Source organism: Aplidium turbinatum, chromosome 3 (assembly GCF_918807975.1).
Source record: "Aplidium turbinatum chromosome 3, kaAplTurb1.1, whole genome shotgun sequence".
In the NCBI taxonomy this organism is placed as follows: domain Eukaryota; kingdom Metazoa; phylum Chordata; class Ascidiacea; order Aplousobranchia; family Polyclinidae; genus Aplidium; species Aplidium turbinatum.
In genome coordinates, this window is record NC_137474.1 from 33,059,093 (window position 1) to 33,079,280 (window position 20,188).

Consider the following 20,188-nt stretch of genomic DNA (forward strand, 5'->3'; position numbering starts at 1 on the left):
GTCAAGCTTAGTTTTTGAAGGACTTCGATGCTCAACAGAAGATTTTAGAAAAACAGAATGAAAATGATCACCAGGCATTTGATAAATAATGTGACTTGCGTTCTTCTGGTGACTGTAGGCTACTAAGTTATCTCCTGATGTTAAGGTTATTACCCAGCTTTTATTAGCGACGTTTCGTCAGTCAGCACGACTGACTTTATCAAGGGGGCTGAAACAAGTGAAAACAACCTGTTCAGCAACAAATGGCTCAACACAAAAACATACTGACGAAATGAATAAGTAGCAAGAATCAGAGTTTAAAAACGCAACAATTAAGATTACCGCTTAGTTTAATTGATAACGCAGTGATGTCTAAAAACAGTAGGATACTATCCAACTGCGAAAAATTATCTCTTCATCATGAAGAAACGTTGAAATAATATGAGACAAGACAGAAATGGAATGGCAAATACAACGATATGTTTTCAACAGAGTTTATTGTTTCGTAACATTTTGATTTACTATTCCATCATTTTCCCTCTGCTTACGTTTGTTTTCTTCTTCATTATTGACTCAATGCAGAGCAACAAGATTATTTCCAAAAATTTAACTTCCGTTGCCTTTACTGACAGGTAGGCTACAGTACCGTATTGAAGTAGGTTTTTTTTTTTTTTTTTTTATTTATTTTTTTTTTTTTATTGAAGTAGGCCAGTTTGAAGTTGGCAAAATGAATTGAATACCGGTAAACTTGAAAATTTTAATGTTTTGTTATTCAACCTCTTATTTGTTGCTTCCAAAAGAATAGGTTATCTGCAGAAACATAAATTATTTTATTTTGCTAGTTCAGGGTTTTCTTTAACAAACTATGAAGGTTTTTACAGCTATTTGAAATAGCATGGCTTTCAAAAGCCCTATCAGTTTAAAAGCATTACAGTTAGCAAGGCAACTGGATGTTCCTGCTTATGCTTTTCTGCGATCAAACACTGCTTTCGTTGGATGTCGTTGCTCAGCATATGATTTATTGTTTTATTGTTTTGAGGATCTATGCATGCACTTGGAAAACTTATCAGCTGTTATTAGTGTGCGTGGTTGAACAGAGCTTTGAAACAGAATATCATTTGTCCAATAACGATGTCATTAAAAACCAATTCACGAGTCCAAAACATTGATTTTCACCAACATGGATAAGTTTCTTTCTAATATCACATATTAATTTGTTAAATTTTTTAAGTAAATCGTTGTTCCGGAAAATGACAATGAAGTATAGGCTAGGTGGTAAATTGATCAATGGCGTAGCCTACATTGGCCTTTTACCAACTACCTCACTGCAATTAACTATGAAATTTTTTTTCAGACCTCTAATATTAGCTCACCTCCATTACTGCAATTATGAATCCATTAATAAACCAAACCTGTTGCTAAATGACCGCATGCTGGAAAGTTGCATGCTTTGAAGCCATGCTTTGAAGCCTGCTGAAACATTGTGAACACAAGTGATGTAGCCTACGCGTACAGTATACAAAAAGTATTGACGTTGTCAGCGCAAACGCAAACGTTCGAAAAACCATACGCCGTATGCGTCAAAATGATATGTTAAAAAGTCGGCGGCGTCAGCGTCAGCGCATTCACTAAGGTAAACTCATTTTGTTTGCTAGGTGCCAAACATTCACATGGTATAAACCACTCGAAACAAACAAGTTTGATTTTGAATTTCCACCAAGAAACACAAGCATCTGAAAGTGTTCATCTTTTTTAACAACTTTGATAGGTGGCAAGTGGCCATTTTTCGAATTTCAGTTTGATAAAAAAAATGCAAACAACAGCTAAGACATTAAAAAGTAAACGTTGACGCTATACGCTAAAAAACCGCGAAAACTTTACGGCATAGCCTCAAGCGACAACTATCCAAAAAATGTGGCCGTAAGCGTTAGCGTAAACAAAAATTCTACGACGCAAGTCTACGGCGTAGAATTTGCGGCGTATACGTACGTCTCTGGTGAACACTCAAAAAAGTGGTCAATGTACGCCAGCACTGAAATTGATTGCTTCGATTATGAATCCATTAATAAACCAAACCTGTTGCTATAAGTTTCTAAAAACAATGACAGCATGCTTGGTGTTCTCAACAATATAGGTGCTCTGCAGCCAAAGGCAGATTTGAAGGACTTCTTTGTTTAGTAGGCCTAAATGGTCTGTTGTTTCAGACATGAAGTTTTCTACTTCGTCGGTGCATTTGCAACAATATTTAACACATTATTATCGTTAGTTTTCAAGTGTGATGCTCCAATTAGTGAAATCTAGAAACTGAGAATTAATTACGTAACTTTCTTCTATTAAAACTAAAATGCCAGAATATTTTAATTTTTTCAAATTGCACGTGGAGTCAATTTCAATCAAAATGTATTGATGGACATTGCGCGTTATCTCAAGAAAAGAGTTTGGTAACTACAGTACAATCTACTGACAAAGTGTTTGCTCATTCTTGTTGCATCCAAAAATAGCCTTTTAGTAAAAACTGCTGCTGGGCTACGAAACATCAAAGAGCCCAACATAAAATGCCTCAAAACAAAATGTATCAAACAGCCCATTCCACATGCCCCAAATTCAAATGAAATACATGCGGACATCTTCACCAACGTCCTCACAGAGCTTTCTTTTGCGGGAGGAATATGGGAGCGCCTGAATAAGCAATATTTTAACTTAACCAAATAAAACCTCAAAATAACAAAGGACATGATCCTCTACAATCCATTCCCCCACAAACAAAAGAAGAATCCAATATCATTGATCCTGATGAATGTCAAAAGCATACCATCATCAAAAAAAGATATCTCTGGATATTAGCGACACATACATATGGAGCACAAAACGGTCCACTATCCAAGCCCACTGGGTATTCATGACAAAAACAAAAGACATAACACAAAAACATAACATTTTTGTCATTTGACATTTCCATTTCTCCTAAACCTCCTCTTACGATCAGAAAAAAGACGAACCAGTTGAGATTTTCTCCTCAACCGTCTCTCTCAGCCATTTTTGATGATAGGGATACTAATTGAAGAGGTGGGCTTCACTAGTTTAGCACGGTGGTAGATAATCTTTGAAAATTTTTAAACAGCCACTGGTGTAACAACCAATGTTTAGCCCGTCCCTCTCACTTATCTAAAACGGCCTGATACCGGAAGAGTGATTGCAACCGTCCCTCTCCCTCGTTCCACTCGCTTTGGGATGATAGGATTGCATCGGCCCATTCAAAGAAGACTCTGGGGTCAGCAAAAGCTACCCTCCCTCTCTGACATCTCCTCCAAATGAGATGTCAGATTGAAGTGGCCCTTTTTCCACACGTTCGTGCCCTTCTTCAAACGAGCACCAAAAATAAACACACACATACAAAAAAAATCTAAAGTAAAATTTTCTCTTTACCACAACGTGCTAGTTCTCGAGCTTGAAACGCCACTTCTTAGTCTGCTCCAACATCAGCAAGAGGAAAGTTGAGACATGCAGATAAGCGACCTGCAGATTACAAATACGCACACCGAGTGATCACGCAAAACTCTTTGTCTCTATGGAATTGAAATGGGCATGTAGATTTGCGTTATATTACGTTACGTTCTCACATGCGCATCGCAGCGATCCTTCAATTGGCCCGCGTTATGAGCTCGAAGCTTTGACGCAGTGTGTTTTCAGCTCTTTGGCGGTGTTTCTGAATGATTCCTGGTTTTGTGTGGCTGAAGAGTGGTCGATCACCATCATTTCCTAGTTTCGTTCAGCCACAGACGGTTCTTTCCTATTTTTGGTGTCGTCACAGACGGTCGTAAGGACTCCTGCTCTGGCTTTTGTTACAAGAATGTTCGACTTTTCCTGTTTTATTTGATGATGGAATAATTGCACCTTGACAGTCCTAGCCCGGATGTCCTGCATAAGGTAGACCCAGCTAGCAGGTTGTGTTGCCTTTATTTTCAAAAACCTTTACAGCCTTATTTAACTTAACAGAGGAGTCATTAGAAAGTGGTTTTAGAAAGCAGTAACTACATATTTGATGTAATTTTTTCTGGTTGGGTTTTTTGCGTGGAATTGAGCACTTTTTGTTATTAGCATTTGTTGAATAGCATTTATTGTTTATATTTTTTATTTATTTATTGCAATTACTTCAAACCAAAACTTTTTGAAACAAAAATAAAGCCTGCAAGATGTTTCAAATGTATTTCATCTAAATGACTTCCCTTTTTTGCTTGGTAGCTATTGAGCACTTTTTGTAATATTAATATCATTTATTGTTTATAGTCTTTTTATTTATTGCAATTACTTCAAACCAAAACTTTTCGAAACAAAAATAAAGTTTGCAAAATGTCTCTATCTTTAGTTTCAAATGTGTTTTATCCAAATGACTTCTCTACTTTTCCTTCAAATCTAGATCGTTTCGAAGTGTGCAAGGCTACTACTGACCAACAATTTCATGGAAGTATTGTTATGTGAACTTGACAGAAAAGTTGCTGTTGGGCATTTTTAAAAATTCGTTTTTGTTTGCTAATAAATTCGTAAACTTTTTCATTTTATTTATTCACCTAAATTCTTCAAAATTATCTAAAAATCTAGACTGCCACTAACAACTAGGTAACGTCACGGACACGATCATCATAAAATTCAAATAGTTTATTTGATTTCATTTTTGAAATACCCTGACACAAGTTGAGGTCTCAAAAGAAAAGATGTCAAGTAAACATTCCGTTGAATTTTCTTTGCGTACTTTCTGATGTCTTTTTCTGCAAAATGAAATGCAACATATAATTATAGGCCTAACTGATACTGTTTTATTTTATCGATCAAAGAAAGACATAATTTATAATTATCTTTTCCATTGCAGGTTTGAATTAAACATTTACATGAAATGAAACTATTTCCAGATTGCAGTGAGATTGCTTGTGGCTGCCTTTAAATAAATAGCCAACGGTTTTTTAACATGTTGAAGTTACTCCAATACTTGTATACGGTAGATCTAAACTCTAAACGCTTAAAAGAATAATAAATTTAAATGTGCAGATATACGATACTTACTAGTAGCAGTAGGTGAATTTGTAGCTGGAAGCACAGGGGGCTCTGTAGACCCAACTGTAGAAGCTGCCACAATAATAAGCAGGAGCGCATGTGGCTCTCACTTTGCAAGTGTAACCACAAGCGAAGTTTTGGACAAGCTTGGGAATAAGAACATTCCAGTGGTTATCGAAGTCAGCCTCGTAGCTCTTGCATCGTCTAACAAGAAGGTCGACGTAGCAATCGGACATGTATGCGCCCCAGCTGTAGCAAGTGTAGTATTTGCTGAAGTAAGACTTGAGCATTGTGTAGTATTGGTCCAAGTGACATTGTTTAGCCTGAAAAAGGTAAATATAGATTGGTAATGTTTGCAAACCTCACAATTTTCAAAGGTTTTACACAATTCAATTATGGTGAATCATTTCAACAAACAAACACCAAATACGTACGGCAGCAAGTTTCTCGACAAAGTAAGCTCGCTTCTTGGCAACAGAATCTCTGAGTTTCTTCTCATAGTCAGCGATGGCAACCTTTCTCTTGGCAATGCAAGCATCAAACATGGCTTGGATCTTGGCGATGTAAGCTTTGAATGCCTTTTCGTAAGCATCTTGTGACTTTTGGTGCTTCGTGTAACAATCGGAAATTCGTTGATTAAGTTGGGTCCAGTACTTTGAGCAAGCTTCCTCTCGCACTTGTTCAAGTTCTTTTTTCACTCTAGCGAGTTCAGCAATTTGATAAGCAGTAAGAGTGCTGGAACTGAAACAAGCAACTTATGAAAAAGTGTTGGCAAGTAAATAAAACAATTATCTTAATTTTAATCGAAACGATAACAACATTTGTTTCCGGATATTTTCCATTTTCAATTGAATTATATTCCACAAGTAGAAAAACGCCCCAACTGGATTATGATTTGAATTAAAAGTAAAGTTGTGGTTGTATTTAAGAAAAGAAAATTACTGAAATGAAATAAAACACAAAGAAGCGTAGCCTAAGCCTACAATAGTAATGGGACAAAATTTAATGGATCAAAAAGGAACTTTGAAAATATTCCCGATAATGTACAGTAAATTAATCTTATTTTTGCATTTCGATTAAATGTAAATAAAATTACGAAAAATAGCTTCTCTCAATTTTATGCTTTTCATTTTGTTGGCTTGGATGAAAAAATGTGATGCATGTTTTTACTTACCAGTAAAGGAATCGTCGCCTCAAACTTTCGAGGTAAGCGGCATGTCTATCCTTGACGCATTGTTCAAAAGCAAGCTTGTATTGAACGTGGTAATCGATCCACTTGTTCTTCCAGGTGTAAAACTGGGTGTTACGTTCCTTGAGAGCATCCTCCATCTTCTTAGTCAATTCAGCGATGAGTGGAGCAACACTTCCGGCGGCGGCATCTGGAAAGCAAAGTCTTTGTATTTTACAAAATGACAAGTTAAAGGCAATACTTCAGTTTTTAGATGATTTCTTTTTGTTGTTACAATTTTTGTTAGATCATTTTTAAATTTGATATTCGAAGCTATATCCTGAGTTTTGTGACTTTTTTTCACTTCCTCTTTCTTTTATTCGAACTCGCACTCTCTTTCCTATATCTTATGTTTGGCACGCTCACAACAAACAAAGTGTTGCCTTCGTGCCAAATCTTTGCATTCAGTAAATCATTCCGTCTTGAGCACGCTTTGAAGTTGCTTTTTTGTCGTTATTAACATTTTCCAGACCCCTGCTGTGTTACGGCGAGTATGAATTTTCGCTTCGATGGTTGGAAATAAAACATAGCCTAATAGTGAAGTCGGATGAAAAATATTCTATTACTATAATTAAGTGATATCTTTCATGCTTAATCAATAAACTATGCAAGGGTATGACAACATTGTTATATTTTGTTACAATCTTTGACACTTTTGTAACTTACTGACGTCACAAGTTTTCAAGTTCTTGTAAGTGACAAACTTGTACTTATAAACGAAAGGAGCAAGATAGTATTGCTTGCAAGCATAAGTGTTCTTGTAAGTGTACCAGCATCCGAGAGATTTGCTGAAAAACAAGGAAATGGAGTGAAATAGATTTAACCGCTATTTGCTAAACTTTTTGCATTTTTAGTCTTACATGAAGCGTTTCATAATAAATGTAGGTACAAGATAACTAGTACGTTTGCAACAAGCCTGCTCACCAGCTGCTGTAATAAGATTTTTTGTAGAATCTGAGACTAGCATTGGACATGTAACATCGGTATGCGCAAGTGTAGTAGTTGATGAGCTTGTTCTTGTATTCGTTAAGCTTGGTTCTGTATGCACTGACAATATCTTGGACTTTGTACTTTTCTTGATAGTGGTAATCGTAAACGGCATAGTAAGCTTTGTATCCAAGCCAATAGTCGGCTTCGCCACCTGCAAAATAATCACATGTGAGATGTACTTAACAAAGTCTACGATATTTGGGTAGCTGGTTGCATTTGAACTGATTTAGAGGTTCGTTTGCTATAAAAAGATAAACCCAAATTAAGCTAAACAAAAAAAACTTATAAACAAACCAGAAACACCATCTCTACTTTTAACGGTTTAGAACCAGAGCCAGAATAGTTGTTGCGGTATACAGTATCGAAACAAAATTTGAAGCATTATTGTTTGACACTGGGCTTGATTAAATAACGCAAGAAGCCTGCATAGGTAAAAATATGTTAGTTTGTTAGATTTTGATTTGTTATTAAACGGTCGTAAATAAGTAGTTTGGTACGTAATATAATATTATATTACTGAAAAGAGAATCCAAAAGCTTGCGAAGGCCTTCCTTGTTCTTGAGAACGATTGAATAAAGGTAAGTGTCGTATTTTGAGACGTAATCGTTGATCTTCGTTTCAAGAGCCTTCTTGTATTCAGCGATCTTTGCAAGTCGAGTGTTCAAGCAATCTTCAGCGCTGCAATGTTTCGCTGTTAGCATCAATGTCATACCACAGTGCGCCTTACTTCTTGCCAGCAGCTTCTTAATAAGTTTAATAATATCGCCTCGTAGCCATGCTGCTGCATTCATTCATCACTGCATTCATCATTTCCTTGTAGTTTTAATTTTAGTTTTAATTTCGCTTTAACAATAGTCTACATATTATTCCACAATTAGGCCCAGAGTAGGCCTGAAGTGAAAACTTTTAAAGAAAATGTTACTCACGCCTTGACAATCTTAGCATGGTACTCGGAAAGAGTCTTAATCTTGGAAGCAATGAGAGAGTTGTAACTGGCGAAAATTGCGGCTCGTTTTTCATCAAGCTTCTTGTTGTAGGCAGCGATCTTGGCATCTCTATCATTGATGTAGATCAAACCACCACAACTGAAATAGAAAACATCTGATTGGTGACAAAGTCATTAGAGGTTATAAATTACGAGCAATGATGTGTAATCAACAAACTCACGTTCTGTAAGCGTAGTACATGGTCAAGTACTTCTTGTAGTATTCCTTGTATTCAGCATGGATAGCATCAATCTTCTTCATGAATTCGTCTCTCTTGGTGTACATAGCTGCACTCATTTTAGTGAGGGAGGTTGCCAAGCAGTTCCTGACTTCACTGGTGACATCAGCAACGCTCTTTTCTGAAATGTCAAGAGCCAATGGTTTTGCTGTAGATATAGCGAGATCGACTTTATTTTGAATCCGAAATAGAAATTCATTTTGTCATAATATAGGCAGGTCTATCTATTAAACGTCGATCACCAGAATGCTCAACAGTTTTACTCACCGGACCATCCAGCCTTTCCGCAATCTTCACCGGGGTAAACCTTCAAGATGGGGGAGTAGTAGCTTGAAGAGCACCAAGTGCTTGGGAAGTAGAAAGTGTATCTGTAGCATGATGTTGTAGGATAGACGTAGAAATTGTGGCTACAGTAGTAGCTATAGGTGTAAGCTGCGTTTGAGGCCTGAAACATGTCAACATAATCTCAATGGTTAGTTAAAATTTTCACAATACGATAACTTTTATAATAATCGATTGAATTAATAAATTTTTGTGGATAGGTATTAGTAGCTACAACACATTTTCCAACGCAAATATTAAAATAAACTTTTAATGATCTCGTAGCCTACAACATTCTAATGGATTACAAATGTGCTATAAATTCAGACTTACGGCAATGCACGCCAAAAGAACCAACAAAAGTCTCATCTCGGTGTGTGTTCTTTGCTGTCGAAAAAACTCGATAATCTTTCGTTGAACGCTCACCTTTTTATAAGAAATTCGCTCCATGCAACACCACTCAAAACTTCATTAGCTCCAGGATGTATGTTTTGTTGAGCGAGCGCAAGCTAAGTTGAAGTATCATCATTGTGGAAGGGTTTGAGCTAATGGCCTTAATTAACATATCCTGGAGATATGATGCAAACATACAATGTTATGGAAAATGGTCTATAACTTGTTGCTATGAAGCTTTGGCCTGTGCACCTTCAGCAGATTATGCTAATGATGATTGCGAAGGATATTCTAGTTTTATTTTCATTTGTTTCGCGTTCCGTAGGCCGTCGGTCGATACAGCGCAAGAGCATGTGACTATGTCTTTGGGAAGACACTTAAAGGCATGCCGTCTGTTGCGGAGTGATGGCGCTCTTTGACTATAGTCCTTGATGTCTCATGTTTATGAGTAACACTACCGAATGCTGCTCTAGAAAGAAATGTTTACGGCTCTTCTTGGGGTTATGGGCTGCTGAACTGAACATGCGTTGTATAAACTTTCCCCGTGAAAGCCCAAGAAACAAGGAGGTAAACATTTTAATAGCCTTAGGTCGGGCCTGGCCAACATTCGGCTTTCGAGCCGCCTGCGGTATTTCTCCAAGTTTTATGCGACTCCTACGTTCAGTATAACTCGACTTTGGTTAAAGTCACCCATGTGTTTTTGTTCAATCAAGTCATTAAAAGCTTTGACAGCGCGATTGCATAATAGACTATTTTTGAACAAACAAACCATGCTTCATGCAGTAGGCTATAGTTCGTCATAATCAAGTACAGTACTTGAACAATTTCACAACTATTTCGCATTGTCATTTATTGTAATTAGGAATCCATTGATGAACTTAACAAGTTACAATAAGTTTCCACAAAGCACCACGTCTACCCTTCATGTTTTTTTACCAGATACTTTACAGTCAAGCTTAGTTTTTGAAGGACTTCGATGCTCAACAGAAGATTTTAGAAAAACAGAATGAAAATGATCACCAGGCATTTGATAAATAATGTGACTTGCGTTCTTCTGGTGACTGTAGGCTACTAAGTTATCTCCTGATGTTAAGGTTATTACCCAGCTTTTATTAGCGACGTTTCGTCAGTCAGCACGGCTGACTTTATCAAGGGGGCTGAAACAAGTGAAAACAACCTGTTCAGCAACAAATGGCTCAACACAAAAACATACTGACGAAATGAATAAGTAGCAAGAATCAGAGTTTAAAAACGCAACAATTAAGATTACCGCTTAGTTTAATTGATAACGCAGTGATGTCTAAAAACAGTAGGATACTATCCAACTGCGAAAAATTATCTCTTCATCATGAAGAAACGTTGAAATAATATGAGACAAGACAGAAATGGAATGGCAAATACAACGATATGTTTTCAACAGAGTTTATTGTTTCGTAACATTTTGATTTACTATTCCATCATTTTCCCTCTGCTTACGTTTGTTTTCTTCTTCATTATTGACTCAATGCAGAGCAACAAGATTATTTCCAAAAATTTAACTTCCGTTGCCTTTACTGACAGGTAGGCTACAGTACCGTATTGAAGTAGGTTTTTTTTTTTTTTTTTTATTTATTTTTTTTTTTTTATTGAAGTAGGCCAATTTGAAGTTGGCAAAATGAATTGAATACCGGTAAACTTGAAAATTTTAATGTTTTGTTATTCAACCTCTTATTTGTTGCTTCCAAAAGAATAGGTTATCTGCAGAAACATAAATTATTTTATTTTGCTAGTTCAGGGTTTTCTTTAACAAACTATGAAGGTTTTTACAGCTATTTGAAATAGCATGGCTTTCAAAAGCCCTATCAGTTTAAAAGCATTACAGTTAGCAAGGCAACTGGATGTTCCTGCTTATGCTTTTCTGCGATCAAACACTGCTTTCGTTGGATGTCGTTGCTCAGCATATGATTTATTGTTTTATTGTTTTGAGGATCTATGCATGCACTTGGAAAACTTATCAGCTGTTATTAGTGTGCGTGGTTGAACAGAGCTTTGAAACAGAATATCATTTGTCCAATAACGATGTCATTAAAAACCAATTCACGAGTCCAAAACATTGATTTTCACCAACATGGATAAGTTTCTTTCTAATATCACATATTAATTTGTTAAATTTTTTAAGTAAATCGTTGTTCCGGAAAATGACAATGAAGTATAGGCTAGGTGGTAAATTGATCAATGGCGTAGCCTACATTGGCCTTTTACCAACTACCTCACTGCAATTAACTATGAAATTTTTTTTCAGACCTCTAATATTAGCTCACCTCCATTACTGCAATTATGAATCCATTAATAAACCAAACCTGTTGCTAAATGACCGCATGCTGGAAAGTTGCATGCTTTGAAGCCATGCTTTGAAGCCTGCTGAAACATTGTGAACACAAGTGATGTAGCCTACGCGTACAGTATACAAAAAATATTGACGTTGTCAGCGCAAACGCAAACGTTCGAAAAACCATACGCCGTATGCGTCAAAATGATATGTTAAAAAGTCGGCGGCGTCAGCGTCAGCGCATTCACTAAGGTAAACTCATTTTGTTTGCTAGGTGCCAAACATTCACATGGTATAAACCACTCGAAACAAACAAGTTTGATTTTGAATTTCCACCAAGAAACACAAGCATCTGAAAGTGTTCATCTTTTTTAACAACTTTGATAGGTGGCAAGTGGCCATTTTTCGAATTTCAGTTTGATAAAAAAAATGCAAACAACAGCTAAGACATTAAAAAGTATACGTTGACGCTATACGCTAAAAAACCGCGAAAACTTTACGGCATAGCCTCAAGCGACAACTATCCAAAAAATGTGGCCGTAAGCGTTAGCGTAAACAAAAATTCTACGACGCAAGTCTACGGCGTAGAATTTGCGGCGTATACGTACGTCTCTGGTGAACACTCAAAAAAGTGGTCAATGTACGCCAGCACTGAAATTGATTGCTTCGATTATGAATCCATTAATAAACCAAACCTGTTGCTATAAGTTTCTAAAAACAATGACAGCATGCTTGGTGTTCTCAACAATATAGGTGCTCTGCAGCCAAAGGCAGATTTGAAGGACTTCTTTGTTTAGTAGGCCTAAATGGTCTGTTGTTTCAGACATGAAGTTTTCTACTTCGTCGGTGCATTTGCAACAATATTTAACACATTATTATCGTTAGTTTTCAAGTGTGATGCTCCAATTAGTGAAATCTAGAAACTGAGAATTAATTACGTAACTTTCTTCTATTAAAACTAAAATGCCAGAATATTTTAATTTTTTCAAATTGCACGTGGAGTCAATTTCAATCAAAATGTATTGATGGACATTGCGCGTTATCTCAAGAAAAGAGTTTGGTAACTACAGTACAATCTACTGACAAAGTGTTTGCTCATTCTTGTTGCATCCAAAAATAGCCTTTTAGTAAAAACTGCTGCTGGGCTACGAAACATCAAAGAGCCCAACATAAAATGCCTCAAAACAAAATGTATCAAACAGCCCATTCCACATGCCCCAAATTCAAATGAAATACATGCGGACATCTTCACCAACGTCCTCACAGAGCTTTCTTTTGCGGGAGGAATATGGGAGCGCCTGAATAAGCAATATTTTAACTTAACCAAATAAAACCTCAAAATAACAAAGGACATGATCCTCTACAATCCATTCCCCCACAAACAAAAGAAGAATCCAATATCATTGATCCTGATGAATGTCAAAAGCATACCATCATCAAAAAAAGATATCTCTGGATATTAGCGACACATACATATGGAGCACAAAACGGTCCACTATCCAAGCCCACTGGGTATTCATGACAAAAACAAAAGACATAACACAAAAACATAACATTTTTGTCATTTGACATTTCCATTTCTCCTAAACCTCCTCCTACGATCAGAAAAAAGACGAACCAGTTGAGATTTTCTCCTCAACCGTCTCTCTCAGCCATTTTTGATGATAGGGATACTAATTGAAGAGGTGGGTTTCACTAGTTTAGCACGGTGGTAGATAATCTTTGAAAATTTTTAAACAGCCACTGGTGTAACAACCAATGTTTAGCCCGTCCCTCTCACTCATCTAAAACGGCCTGATACCGGAAGAGTGATTGCAGCAGGGATATATTCAACCGTCCCTCTCCCTCGTTCCACTCGCTTTGGGATGATAGGATTGCATCGGCCCATTCAAAGAAGACTCTGGGGTCAGCAAAAGCTACCCTCCCTCTCTGACATCTCCTCCAAATGAGATGTCAGATTGAAGTGGCCCTTTTTCCACACGTTCGTGCCCTTCTTCAAACGAGCACCAAAAATAAACACACACATACAAAAAAAATCTAAAGTAAAATTTTCTCTTTACCACAACGTGCTAGTTCTCGAGCTTGAAACGCCACTTCTTAGTCTGCTCCAACATCAGCAAGAGGAAAGTTGAGACATGCAGATAAGCGACCTGCAGATTACAAATACGCACACCGAGTGATCACGCAAAACTCTTTGTCTCTATGGAATTGAAATGGGCATGTAGATTTGCGTTATATTACGTTACGTTCTCACATGCGCATCGCAGCGATCCTTCAATTGGCCCGCGTTATGAGCTCGAAGCTTTGACGCAGTGTGTTTTCAGCTCTTTGGCGGTGTTTCTGAATGATTCCTGGTTTTGTGTGGCTGAAGAGTGGTCGATCACCATCATTTCCTAGTTTCGTTCAGCCACAGACGGTTCTTTCCTATTTTTGGTGTCGTCACAGACGGTCGTAAGGACTCCTGCTCTGGCTTTTGTTACAAGAATGTTCGACTTTTCCTGTTTTATTTGATGATGGAATAATTGCACCTTGACAGTCCTAGCCCGGATGTCCTGCATAAGGTAGACCCAGCTAGCAGGTTGTGTTGCCTTTATTTTCAAAAACCTTTACAGCCTTATTTAATTTAACAGAGGAGTCATTAGAAAGTGGTTTTAGAAAGCAGTAACTACATATTTGATGTAATTTTTTCTGGTTGGGTTTTTTGCGTGGAATTGAGCACTTTTTGTTATTAGCATTTGTTGAATAGCATTTATTGTTTATATTTTTTATTTATTTATTGCAATTACTTCAAACCAAAACTTTTTGAAACAAAAATAAAGCCTGCAAGATGTTTCAAATGTATTTCATCTAAATGACTTCCCTTTTTTGCTTGGTAGCTATTGAGCACTTTTTGTAATATTAATATCATTTATTGTTTATAGTCTTTTTATTTATTGCAATTACTTCAAACCAAAACTTTTCGAAACAAAAATAAAGTTTGCAAAATGTCTCTATCTTTAGTTTCAAATGTGTTTTATCCAAATGACTTCTCTACTTTTCCTTCAAATCTAGATCGTTTCGAAGTGTGCAAGGCTACTACTGACCAACAATTTCATGGAAGTATTGTTATGTGAACTTGACAGAAAGGTTGCTGTTGGGCATTTTTAAAAATTCGTTTTTGTTTGCTAATAAATTCGTAAACTTTTTCATTTTATTTATTCACCTAAATTCTTCAAAATTATCTAAAAATCTAGGCTGCCACTAACAACTAGGTAACGTCACGGACACGATCATCATAAAATTCAAATAGTTTATTTGATTTCATTTTTGAAATACCCTGACACAAGTTGAGGTCTCAAAAGAAAAGATGTCAAGTAAACATTCCGTTGAATTTTCTTTGCGTACTTTCTGATGTCTTTTTCTGCAAAATGAAATGCAACATATAATTATAGGCCTAACTGATACTGTTTTATTTTATCGATCAAAGAAAGACATAATTTATAATTATCTTTTCCATTGCAGGTTTGAATTAAACATTTACATGAAATGAAACTATTTCCAGATTGCAGTGAGATTGCTTGTGGCTGCCTTTAAATAAATAGCCAACGGTTTTTTAACATGTTGAAGTTACTCCAATACTTGTATACGGTAGATCTAAACTCTAAACGCTTAAAAGAATAATAAATTTAAATGTGCAGATATACGATACTTACTAGTAGCAGTAGGTGAATTTGTAGCTGGAAGCACAGGGGGCTCTGTAGACCCAACTGTAGAAGCTGCCACAATAATAAGCAGGAGCGCATGTGGCTCTCACTTTGCAAGTGTAACCACAAGCGAAGTTTTGGACAAGCTTGGGAATAAGAACATTCCAGTGGTTATCGAAGTCAGCCTCGTAGCTCTTGCATCGTCTAACAAGAAGGTCGACGTAGCAATCGGACATGTATGCGCCCCAGCTGTAGCAAGTGTAGTATTTGCTGAAGTAAGACTTGAGCATTGTGTAGTATTGGTCCAAGTGACATTGTTTAGCCTGAAAAAGGTAAATATAGATTGGTAATGTTTGCAAACCTCACAATTTTCAAAGGTTTTACACAATTCAATTATGGTGAATCATTTCAACAAACAAACACCAAATACGTACGGCAGCAAGTTTCTCGACAAAGTAAGCTCGCTTCTTGGCAACAGAATCTCTGAGTTTCTTCTCATAGTCAGCGATGGCAACCTTTCTCTTGGCAATGCAAGCATCAAACATGGCTTGGATCTTGGCGATGTAAGCTTTGAATGCCTTTTCGTAAGCATCTTGTGACTTTTGGTGCTTCGTGTAACAATCGGAAATTCGTTGATTAAGTTGGGTCCAGTACTTTGAGCAAGCTTCCTCTCGCACTTGTTCAAGTTCTTTTTTCACTCTAGCGAGTTCAGCAATTTGATAAGCAGTAAGAGTGCTGGAACTGAAACAAGCAACTTATGAAAAAGTGTTGGCAAGTAAATAAAACAATTATCTTAATTTTAATCGAAACGATAACAACATTTGTTTCCGGATATTTTCCATTTTCAATTGAATTATATTCCACAAGTAGAAAAACGCCCCAACTGGATTATGATTTGAATTAAAAGTAAAGTTGTGGTTGTATTTAAGAAAAGAAAATTACTGAAATGAAATAAAACACAAAGAAGCGTAGCCTAAGCCTACAATAGTAATGGGACAAAATTTAATGGATCAAAAAGGAACTTTGAAAATATTCCCGATAATGTACAGTAAATTAATCTTATTTTTGCATTTCGATTAAATGTAAATAAAATTACGAAAAATAGCTTCTCTCAATTTTATGCTTTTCATTTTGTTGGCTTGGATGAAAAAATGTGATGCATGTTTTTACTTACCAGTAAAGGAATCGTCGCCTCAAACTTTCGAGGTAAGCGGCATGTCTATCCTTGACGCATTGTTCAAAAGCAAGCTTGTATTGAACGTGGTAATCGATCCACTTGTTCTTCCAGGTGTAAAACTGGGTGTTACGTTCCTTGAGAGCATCCTCCATCTTCTTAGTCAATTCAGCGATGAGTGGAGCAACACTTCCGGCGGCGGCATCTGGAAAGCAAAGTCTTTGTATTTTACAAAATGACAAGTTAAAGGCAATACTTCAGTTTTTAGATGATTTCTTTTTGTTGTTACAATTTTTGTTAGATCATTTTTAAATTTGATATTCGAAGCTACATCCTGAGTTTTGTGACTTTTTTTCACTTCCTCTTTCTTTTATTCGAACTCGCACTCTCTTTCCTATATCTTATGTTTGGCACGCTCACAACAAACAAAGTGTTGCCTTCGTGCCAAATCTTTGCATTCAGTAAATCATTCCGTCTTGAGCACGCTTTGAAGTTGCTTTTTTGTCGTTATTAACATTTTCCAGACCCCTGCTGTGTTACGGCGAGTATGAATTTTCGCTTCGATGGTTGGAAATAAAACATAGCCTAATAGTGAAGTCGGATGAAAAATATTCTATTACTATAATTAAGTGATATCTTTCATGCTTAGTCAATAAACTATGCAAGGGTATGACAACATTGTTATATTTTGTTACAATCTTTGACACTTTTGTAACTTACTGACGTCACAAGTTTTCAAGTTCTTGTAAGTGACAAACTTGTACTTATAAACGAAAGGAGCAAGATAGTATTGCTTGCAAGCATAAGTGTTCTTGTAAGTGTACCAGCATCCGAGAGATTTGCTGAAAAACAAGGAAATGGAGTGAAATAGATTTAACCGCTATTTGCTAAACTTTTTGCATTTTTAGTCTTACATGAAGCGTTTCATAATAAATGTAGGTACAAGATAACTAGTACGTTTGCAACAAGCCTGCTCACCAGCTGCTGTAATAAGATTTTTTGTAGAATCTGAGACTAGCATTGGACATGTAACATCGGTATGCGCAAGTGTAGTAGTTGATGAGCTTGTTCTTGTATTCGTTAAGCTTGGTTCTGTATGCACTGACAATATCTTGGACTTTGTACTTTTCTTGATAGTGGTAATCGTAAACGGCATAGTAAGCTTTGTATCCAAGCCAATAGTCGGCTTCGCCACCTGCAAAATAATCACATGTGAGATGTACTTAACAAAGCCTACGATATTTGGGTAGCTGGTTGCATTTGAACTGATTTAGAGGTTCGTTTGCTATAAAAAGATAAACCCAAATAAAGCTAAACAAAAAAAACTTATAAACAAACCAGAAACACCATCTCTACTTTTAACGGTTTAGAACCAGAGCCAGAATAGTTGTTGCGGTATACAGTATCGAAACAAAATTTGAAGCATTATTGTTTGACACTGGGCTTGATTAAATAACGCAAGAAGCCTGCATAGGTAAAAATATGTTAGTTTGTTAGATTTTGATTTGTTATTAAACGGTCGTAAATAAGTAGTTTGGTACGTAATATAATATTATATTACTGAAAAGAGAATCCAAAAGCTTGCGAAGGCCTTCCTTGTTCTTGAGAACGATTGAATAAAGGTAAGTGTCGTATTTTGAGACGTAATCGTTGATCTTCGTTTCAAGAGCCTTCTTGTATTCAGCGATCTTTGCAAGTCGAGTGTTCAAGCAATCTTCAGCGCTGCAATGTTTCGCTGTTAGCATCAATGTCATACCACAGTGCGCCTTACTTCTTGCCAGCTTCTTAATAAGTTTAATAATATCGCCTCGTAGCCATGCTGCTGCATTCATTCATCACTGCATTCATCATTTCCTTGTAGTTTTAATTTTAGTTTTAATTTCGCTTTAACAATAGTCTACATATTATTCCACAATTAGGCCCAGAGTAGGCCTGAAGTGAAAACTTTTAAAGAAAATGTTACTCACGCCTTGACAATCTTAGCATGGTACTCGGAAAGAGTCTTAATCTTGGAAGCAATGAGAGAGTTGTAACTGGCGAAAATTGCGGCTCGTTTTTCATCAAGCTTCTTGTTGTAGGCAGCGATCTTGGCATCTCTATCATTGATGTAGATCAAACCACCACAACTGAAATAGAAAACATCTGATTGGTGACAAAGTCATTAGAGGTTATAAATTACGAGCAATGATGTGTAATCAACAAACTCACGTTCTGTAAGCGTAGTACATGGTCAAGTACTTCTTGTAGTATTCCTTGTATTCAGCATGGATAGCATCAATCTTCTTCATGAATTCGTCTCTCTTGGTGTACATAGCTGCACTCATTTTAGTGAGGGAGGTTGCCAAGCAGTTCCTGACTTCACTGGTGACATCAGCAACGCTCTTTTCTGAAATGTCAACAGCCAATGGTTTTGCTGTAGATATAGCGAGATCGGCTTTATTTTGAATCCGAAATAGAAATTCATTTTGTCATAATATAGGCAGGTCTATCTATTAAACGTCGATCACCAGAATGCTCAACAGTTTTACTCACCGGACCATCCAGCCTTTCCGCAATCTTCACCGGGGTAAACCTTCAAGATGGGGGAGTAGTAGCTTGAAGAGCACCAAGTGCTTGGGAAGTAGAAAGTGTATCTGTAGCATGATGTTGTAGGATAGACGTAGAAATTGTGGCTACAGTAGTAGCTATAGGTGTAAGCTGCGTTTGAGGCCTGAAACATGTCAACATAATCTCAATGGTTAGTTAAAATTTTCACAATACGATAACTTTTATAATAATCGATTGAATTAATAAATTTTTGTGGATAGGTATTAGTAGCTACAACACATTTTCCAACGCAAATATTAAAATAAACTTTTAATGATCTCGTAGCCTACAACATTCTAATGGATTACAAATGTGCTATAAATTCAGACTTACGGCAATGCACGCCAAAAGAACCAACAAAAGTCTCATCTCGGTGTGTGTTCTTTGCTGTCGAAAAAACTCGATAATCTTTCGTTGAACGCTCACCTTTTTATAAGAAATTCGCTCCATGCAACACCACTCAAAACTTCATTAGCTCCAGGATGTATGTTTTGTTGAGCGAGCGCAAGCTAAGTTGAAGTATCATCATTGTGGAAGGGTTTGAGCTAATGGCCTTAATTAACATATCCTGGAGATATGATGCAAACATACAATGTTATGGAAAATGGTCTATAACTTGTTGCTATGAAGCTTTGGCCTGTGCACCTTCAGCAGATTATGCTAATGATGATTGCGAAGGATATTCTAGTTTTATTTTCATTTGTTTCGCGTTCCGTAGGCCGTCGGTCGATACAGCGCAAGAGCATGTGACTATGTCTTTGGGAAGACACTTAAAGGCATGCCGTCTGTTGCGGAGTGATGGCGCTCTTTGACTATAGTCCTTGATGTCTCATGTTTATGAGTAACACTACCGAATGCTGCTCTAGAAAGAAATGTTTACGGCTCTTCTTGGGGTTATGGGCTGCTGAACTGAACATGCGTTGTATAAACTTTCCCCGTGAAAGCCCAAGAAACAAGGAGGTAAACATTTTAATAGCCTTAGGTCGGGCCTGGCCAACATTCGGCTTTCGAGCCGCCTGCGGTATTTCTCCAAGTTTTATGCGACTCCTACGTTCAGTATAACTCGACTTTGGTTAAAGTCACCCATGTGTTTTTGTTCAATCAAGTCATTAAAAGCTTTGACAGCGCGATTGCATAATAGACTATTTTTGAACAAACAAACCATGCTTCATGCAGTAGGCTATAGTTCGTCATAATCAAGTACAGTACTTGAACAATTTCACAACTATTTCGCATTGTCATTTATTGTAATT

The 20,188-nt window shown here is 36.9% G+C and overlaps 2 protein-coding genes across 2 annotated transcripts; both read right to left on the reverse strand.

Annotated features, from left to right (window-relative positions):
- Positions 1-4,620: 4,620 nt before the first annotated feature.
- On the reverse strand, positions 4,621-9,216 carry LOC145765894 (uncharacterized). The gene is made up of 11 exons (XM_082577559.1): positions 9,125-9,216; positions 8,738-8,915; positions 8,414-8,591; positions 8,173-8,331; positions 7,764-7,924; positions 7,181-7,397; positions 6,923-7,044; positions 6,203-6,407; positions 5,463-5,769; positions 5,038-5,351; positions 4,621-4,745 (listed from the first exon to the last, which is right to left on the reverse strand). Coding segments are annotated over exons 1-11 (1,878 nt in total). The 5' UTR covers positions 9,161-9,216; the 3' UTR covers positions 4,621-4,744.
- Positions 9,217-14,767: 5,551 nt separating this feature from the next.
- LOC145767652 (uncharacterized) lies at positions 14,768-19,360 on the reverse strand. Its single transcript, XM_082579521.1, has 11 exons — positions 19,269-19,360; positions 18,882-19,059; positions 18,558-18,735; positions 18,317-18,475; positions 17,911-18,071; positions 17,328-17,544; positions 17,070-17,191; positions 16,350-16,554; positions 15,610-15,916; positions 15,185-15,498; positions 14,768-14,892 (listed from the first exon to the last, which is right to left on the reverse strand). Coding segments are annotated over exons 1-11 (1,878 nt in total). The 5' UTR covers positions 19,305-19,360; the 3' UTR covers positions 14,768-14,891.
- Positions 19,361-20,188: the final 828 nt, after the last annotated feature.